The following is a 6,721-nucleotide window of genomic DNA, read 5'->3' as shown; positions in this document are numbered from 1 at the left end:
CAAAAGCCCTTGTAGGGGGATTTTCCTGTTCCTTGGATGCTGCCTGACCTGCTGTGCTTTTCCAGCACCACACTCTCGACTCTGATCTCCAGCATCTGCAGTCCTCACTTTCACCGAATTCAAAAGGGGATCGAGGGTGAACAGGGGGAAGGTGGGAGAATGGCTTTGTGAAACATGTCAGCCATCGAAAGGTGGAGCAGAATGGATGGACCAACCGGCCTGATTCTGTTCCTATATCTTATGGGCCTTCCGACAGAAACAATGGGAGCAGAAGTTGGCCATTCGGCCTTTCAAGCCTATTCCACCATTCAACATGATCATAGCTGGTCATCTAACTCAGTCTCCTGTTCCCATTTTCTCCCCAAACCCTTTGAATTCTATCGATAGAAAGCGTAGGGAAATGTAAGTCAAGTAAATAGATTGTGCATTGCATGATATAACCTACCCTGCCCTTAGCTGAACTTAATTTGGGACTCTCCTTGTCCTAGTCATTCAGTTCCCTGTGAGGGAGATGGTTGGCCACTGAACATTGAGAGAACATTGAAATAGCGCTCATATCTGAAACTGTGTGTTCCTGTGCCTGATCGGTAGTACCCTAAGAGTTTCATATTCAGGGTAAAGCAAGGAACATCCAACTCTGACAGTCAGGCAACTGGATAACCTGGCAGTTCCAGCTGAATGCTCTGCTCTTTGAAGGTCCCAGTCACAATGTCTTTTGTTGTCTTTCAGACCTGTTGGAAAATGCATTGGACACCGGAGCATGCCCAGAAGCCAGAGCAGTACCTCGACATCTCATTTACCACGTCCTCTCCAGCACCCAAACCAGACGAGAACAATCTCAGCCAGCAACGTCACCAGTATGTGTGGGCAAATGATGATGTTTCGGCACTGTCTGCCTCTAATCTGCTCAAGAAGTTCGCAGAGAAATACTCTGGGCTTGTGAACTCTTCCTGTGAGAGACCTGAGCTCAATGCTTACACAGAGGCATCTTTTGGGCCAGTTCATGAACAAAAAAATGAAAATGATACCTGGCAAATGTCACTGAGTGTTGATGATGCATATTCTGTCAACTCCATCCATGAGGGCCTTTCTGGCAGTAGGACAGGAACTAATTCCACTCTCCAACCAGTTGATGGCGGTGTAGGGATAAGCGGCTCCTCTGTAGTAACCAATAGTCACTCTGAATCTCGCTATCCACGTCATGTATGTGGTCCCACCACTCTCCCGAGTCATCAATCGGGCCTTGTCCCAGTTGGAACATCTCCAGAATATTCATCAGGTTACAATGGTACTTACTTACCCTCAGGTTACTGCAGCCAAACATCATTGGCAGCCCCTTCCTCTTATTCCTCACCTTTAACTAGCTCGAACCTTCTGCAGCCAGTGCATCCCACGCCCACTATCGTCCCGTCTTACAGGTCAACTTTAGCTGGAGTAAGCCCTCTACACACGTACCCTTCAAATAGTTACCCCTGCCAATCGAGCGTGGGCCCTGGTTATGCTGGAGCGCATCTCCCATCTTCGTACGTCCCCTCAGGTATTCCGGCTCCTTTCCCTCTTCCCCCCTCAGCACGACCTGCCACCGTCTCTGGCTATGATTACCAAAGCCACAAGGTGACTCCTGACTCGGTGTCGCCTGTCAACAATGGTTCGAGAAAAGCCCCAGGAGCGAAGGAGCCTGAGAGTACTGGTCGATACAGGAGGTACAGTTACGGACAACAAAGGACTACTTCGGATTCGTACCAGTTGCCAGCTGATGTCGTTCCTGATCACCCGAAAGGTAATGGCTTCGGCAGAGATGGTGAGGCATTGCCTGTCGAATTGAAGGGGAAACAAGGATTTGTGGATGATCTTATTGGTAGATACATTGGCCAGGAAAGGAAAGGAGTGATGTCTCCACCATACAGCCGTGACAAACATGCGCTGCAATCAAGATCAACTCAGGCGCTTGTGAAGTTCACCCCGACATTAATAAATCGAGCAATGGCCGATGACCGTGGCCTCATATTTAGTCACCAGCTTCAGCTCCAGAGAACCGAACCGGTTCTGGCCAGTGGTGGGTTAGAGGAGCAGTTGAAGAACCTAGACTCCCAGCTTGTAAACCTTGTAACAAATGAAATTGTTGACCGTGGTCCTCCAGTCCACTGGGGTGATGTTGCTGGGCTGGATACTGCGAAAGCAGTGATTGAAGAGCACGTGTTGTGGCCCCTGATGAGGCCTGGTGCGTACAGCGGTGGAAACGGACCACCCAAAAGCATCTTGCTGTTCGGACCACGCGGTGGGCGTAAAACAATGCTCACAAGGTGTATTGCCTCCTGTCTCGGGGCGACCTTCCTCAAGGTCAGTGGGTCAGCTTTCATCTCCAAGTGGAAGGGAGATGGAGAGATGATCTTGCAGACTATGTTTCTCATTGCCCGATCCCGCCAGCCATCTGTTATCTTTATAAATGAGCTCGATGCCGTGCTCTCTAACACTGCAGGTGAAGAGAGTAACCACCTAAGCTCCATTAAAGCCAAACTCTTGTCTCACGTGGAAGGTGTGATGAACTCGAGCAGTGACCATATTATCGTCATTGGAGGTACCAGGCATCCAGATGATATAGAGGAGACCATACACAGGTACTTTGTAAAGCGACTTTACATCTCTCCGCCCGACAACATCGCAAGGCGTCAAATTTTAATCTGTGGTTTGTCTCAACAAGACCACTGCCTCAGTGATGGGGAAATTAGCTCCATTGTTGAGCACACAGAGGGGTATTCTGGGAGTGATCTGATCCAGCTCTGTCAACAGGCAGCATTAGGACCGGGCCACAGTCTGACCGCGCCATTACAGCCTACCACCTACAAGGACTTTGAAAACGCTCTTTGCAAAGTTCAGCCCAGCGTTTCGCAAAAGGAACTCAAGCTGTACATGGAGTGGAGCCGGTTATTCGGAACTGGCATCTGACCGCGACGTTTGTGAGGGTCGGGTGGAACAGCAGTGGGGAGAAGCTGGTCTGTACCACAAAGGGAACAGCGCGATTGGTGTCGGCGGCACCAGTTTGGATGCCAAGGATGTTGTTTGGGCACCGGAATGGCCTGAGCTGTTCAGATACCATCTTGATAAAGGATAAGCCAGGGGCATCCTTCACCCACACTGAAGTGGATGTTAGCCATTTGCATATATAAACGAGTGTCTTCCACCTGCCTCTGGCCCCTGCTATAATTTCGATTTTCCATGAGGTAGTGAGGGTCTGAGCTGATATGAGCTCTGGGGAAACCAGAGCGAAACACCACACATGTGAAAAACCAGCAAATCTCCATCGCTGAGATCCCAGAGTTCACTCCTAACTTCAACCTCCAAACCTATCCAGCGTCGATCGCCTCCTGACCCAAACTCTTCACCCGGAAGCAGCCGTGGACTCCCTGGGATTCACCTGTTTCACTGCCTGGAAACCGAGGCATCAACCCGGCCTCAGGCTCTCCCCATGATATTACAATGAAGTCACAGGCCTGAAATCCCGGGCTCCCTGAGCCTCCCAATCCGAGAGCGATTCGTGTGAGATTTCCGAAAAGGGACATGCGAATTTCCCAAGTCCTCGTATCGATCTAGCTGATATCTCCAAAATCTGCTGATGGTAACTTCTGTCGGTGGTAGTAATGTTCCTGATACCTTCATTTATTCTGATTTAATTGCAGCTCAAATTAATCAGAATTGCATATTTTTAAAGAAAGTATTGTTACTGGCTCACTCCAAGGGTAGGCTACTTCACTCTGGATGTTATGGTATTTATCCCCATTGTGAAGATAACAGCACACGCTGGCTGGGTTTGTCCCACGATGGGTAAAACCCCAATCTGTTTTTTTTTCATTTTGATCTGAAAATTGCGCTGTTTTATGAGAGGATTTCTTCAGCTGCTGAAGACAACTATGATTATTTAGCTTAAAGGTATGTGGTGAATTCTCTGCGCTAGATTCAATCAAGCAGTTTTAGGTTAGCTGGTCACGTTATTAAAGATAAAAGCTAATTGTCCTGATTAAGCTGGTAGTATTGCTAGGCTGGGAAATGGGAAATCGATCTGAGTTCCTGCTCTGGATGGCTAATCAGGAGAGCAGATGGTATTATGTGGGCCATAATTGGTAAGGATAGAACAGGGTCCAGCAGCTTTAATGGCTGCTAGGAATGAGAAACATGAGAGTCAGCATCCATTCTGTCAGCTTACAAACGAAACAGGCCGACTTTGGATCGGAACCATGGGCCATCCTCGAAACTTAACACCATCAAGGCTCCCTCAGACGAGTCAAGCAACATTGTAAAGTGTGTTTCAGTGAGTATATCCCTATCCCACCAGCAGGACAGTTGCGGTGGCACAGTGGGATACAGTTGGGAGAGAATTGCCTGGGAGCCCTCAACATTGACTCTGAAGCTCATGAAGTGTTCAGTCAAATATGGGGGAGGAAGTCTCCAAATGATTCCTGCCCGCCATGCCATGCCACCTTGATGATAAATTGGTACTGGAGGCAGGCAATAAAGTCCCACGACTGAAGGGAAAACCAACTGGACATTGTCCTCACCAATCGATCTGTTGTAGATGCACCTGTCCACAACAGAATAAGTGATTGCTGTTCAGCTTTTGTTATGACGAAGTTCTGTCTTCACACTAAGCATGTCCACCATGATATATGGGATAGATTTTGAACAGATTTGGAAACTAATAACTGGGCCCCGTGAGATGCTATGAGCCACCATCAGCAGCAGAATTGCATTCAATCACAATCTGTAACTTTATGTCCAGGTGTATTCTCCATCGACCCTTACCATCAAGTCAAGGGATCAACGCTAGTCCACTAGGAACACCATACCAGCTGCACATTCCCCTCCAAGCCACTCACCACCCTGGAAATATATCACTGTTCCTTTAGCGTCACTGGGACAAAATCCTGGAATTCCCTCCCTCAGGGCATTGTGGGTTCTCCTCCAGAACGTTGACTACAGACAACAGCTCAACGGCACCACCTCTCCAGGGTCATTTGAAAGGAATTAGCCTGTTTATTTTCAATGGGTACTATTAAAACGAACAGCAGATATATGGAAACACCATCTCCCCTCCCAAGCCACTCACCACCCTGACTTGGAAATATATCGCCATTCCTCCAGGGTCACTGGATCAGAATCCTGAAATTCCCTCCCTGAGGGCATTGTGGGTCAACTCAGAGCAGGTGGACTGCTGTGGTTCAAGAAGGTAGCTCACCCCCACCTTCTCAAGGGGGGGCAACTAGGGATGGGGGCAATAAAAGCTGGGCCCAGCCACATCTCACAAATGAATTAAAGAAAACAAATTTGATTTTGCATATGTACAAATCAGAGAGTGCAAGTCAAGACTATTTCTCCTTGTCTATGTTTGCATAGCCAAGTACACTTTGTCTGTGGCACTTGGTAATGGGTAAGTGTTAACATGGGGAACTACTTTCATAGCTCCATTTTCTTCACGTGGCTTACACCTTGAAGTGGGTGCAGCATTGAGTGGTTCCACATCCTGAACAGCAGTTGGACAATATGAGAAACCAGCGTGTGTTCAGGCTGGCCTTCAGCTCCAGGCTGCAGCTCATAAAGAGGAAGTGGGTTCTGGTTTGTAAACTGCTCAAAGTCATTCTCCAACTGATTCGCACTTGGGAAAGCCACCAGAATGATACAGTAATTTCCCTTGTCAGCCATATCTCCACTGGAACCTGGGAGCAAAGAGACTTCAAATAGTAGAGTATTACATGGATACCGATAAAGAGGGCCCGATTAAAGTTTGCCATTTGTTTCATCAAGAGAGTCTGGGTTAAATTTGAAGGATAAAGTCAAAATGTCACTTCCATCATATTCCTTTCAGTGTAAATAATCAGTAAGATTAGATTACTTACAGTGTGGAAACAGGCCCTTAGGCCCAACAAGTCCACACCGACCCGCAACCCACCCATTCCCCTACATTTACCTCTTTACCTAACACTCCGGGCAATTTAGCATGGCCAAATCACCTGACCCGCACATCTTTGGATTATGGGAGGAAACCGGAGCACCCGGAGGAAACCCACTCAGACACGGGGAGAATGTGCAAACTCCACACAGACAGTCACCTGAGCCGGGAATTGAACCCAGGTCTCTGGCACTGTGAGGCAGCAGTGCTAACCACTGTGCCACTGTGCCGCCCAAAAAGGCACAATGGCCAAAGTCCTGTGCATTCTTCTGCCGTAAGTCCAGCTACGGGTGATGTAAAAACCAAGATTTAGCTTGGCATCCAGTTAAGTCGGATTCTGCTGACCTTCCTGACCAACTCACCACCATTCCCATCATCGCCACTGATGTCACAGGAGAGCTGGAGACAAAGTGTGACTGAAGGAGGGCACTCCCAAGCTGACAGTCCCATTGCGCCCAAGGTGGTGGAACATCAGACCAGGAAACTCCTCTCTCCAATCAAAGCAAAATCCTGCAGATAAACGGAGAATGCTGGAGAAACTCAGCGGGTCTGGCAGCATCTCTGGAGAGAGAAACAGAGTGAATGTTTATTGGTCAGAGTACTGAGTACAGGAGTTGGGAGGTCATGTTGCGGCTGTACAGGACATTGATTAAGCCACTGTTGGAATATTGCGTGCAATTCTGGTCTCCTTCCTATCGGAAAGGTGTTGTGAAACTTGAAAGTGTTCAGAAAAGGTTTACAAGGATGTTGCCAGGGTTGGAGGGTGTGAGCTATAGGGAG

The 6,721-nt window shown here is 48.2% G+C and overlaps 1 protein-coding gene across 1 annotated transcript; it reads left to right on the top strand.

The window, feature by feature from the left end:
* The first annotated feature begins 741 nt into the window (after nucleotides 1–741).
* Nucleotides 742–2,946, top strand: LOC132805757 (fidgetin-like). The gene has a single exon (XM_060820988.1). The coding sequence runs from the start codon at nucleotides 742–744 to the stop codon at nucleotides 2,944–2,946; it is 2,205 nt and encodes a 734-aa protein (XP_060676971.1).
* The last annotated feature ends 3,775 nt before the right edge of the window (nucleotides 2,947–6,721 follow it).

Source organism: Hemiscyllium ocellatum, chromosome X, assembly GCF_020745735.1.
Source record: "Hemiscyllium ocellatum isolate sHemOce1 chromosome X, sHemOce1.pat.X.cur, whole genome shotgun sequence".
Taxonomy (NCBI): Eukaryota; Metazoa; Chordata; class Chondrichthyes; order Orectolobiformes; family Hemiscylliidae; genus Hemiscyllium; species Hemiscyllium ocellatum.
Note: the sequence above shows the minus strand (reverse complement) of the source record. Positions and strands in the feature narration are given on the sequence as shown.

Bases quoted from the DNA above. Each gene is read 5' to 3' on its own strand.
- LOC132805757 (XM_060820988.1), top strand. From the start codon at position 742: ATGCATTGGACACCGGAGCATGCCCAGAAGCCAGAGCAGTACCTCGAC.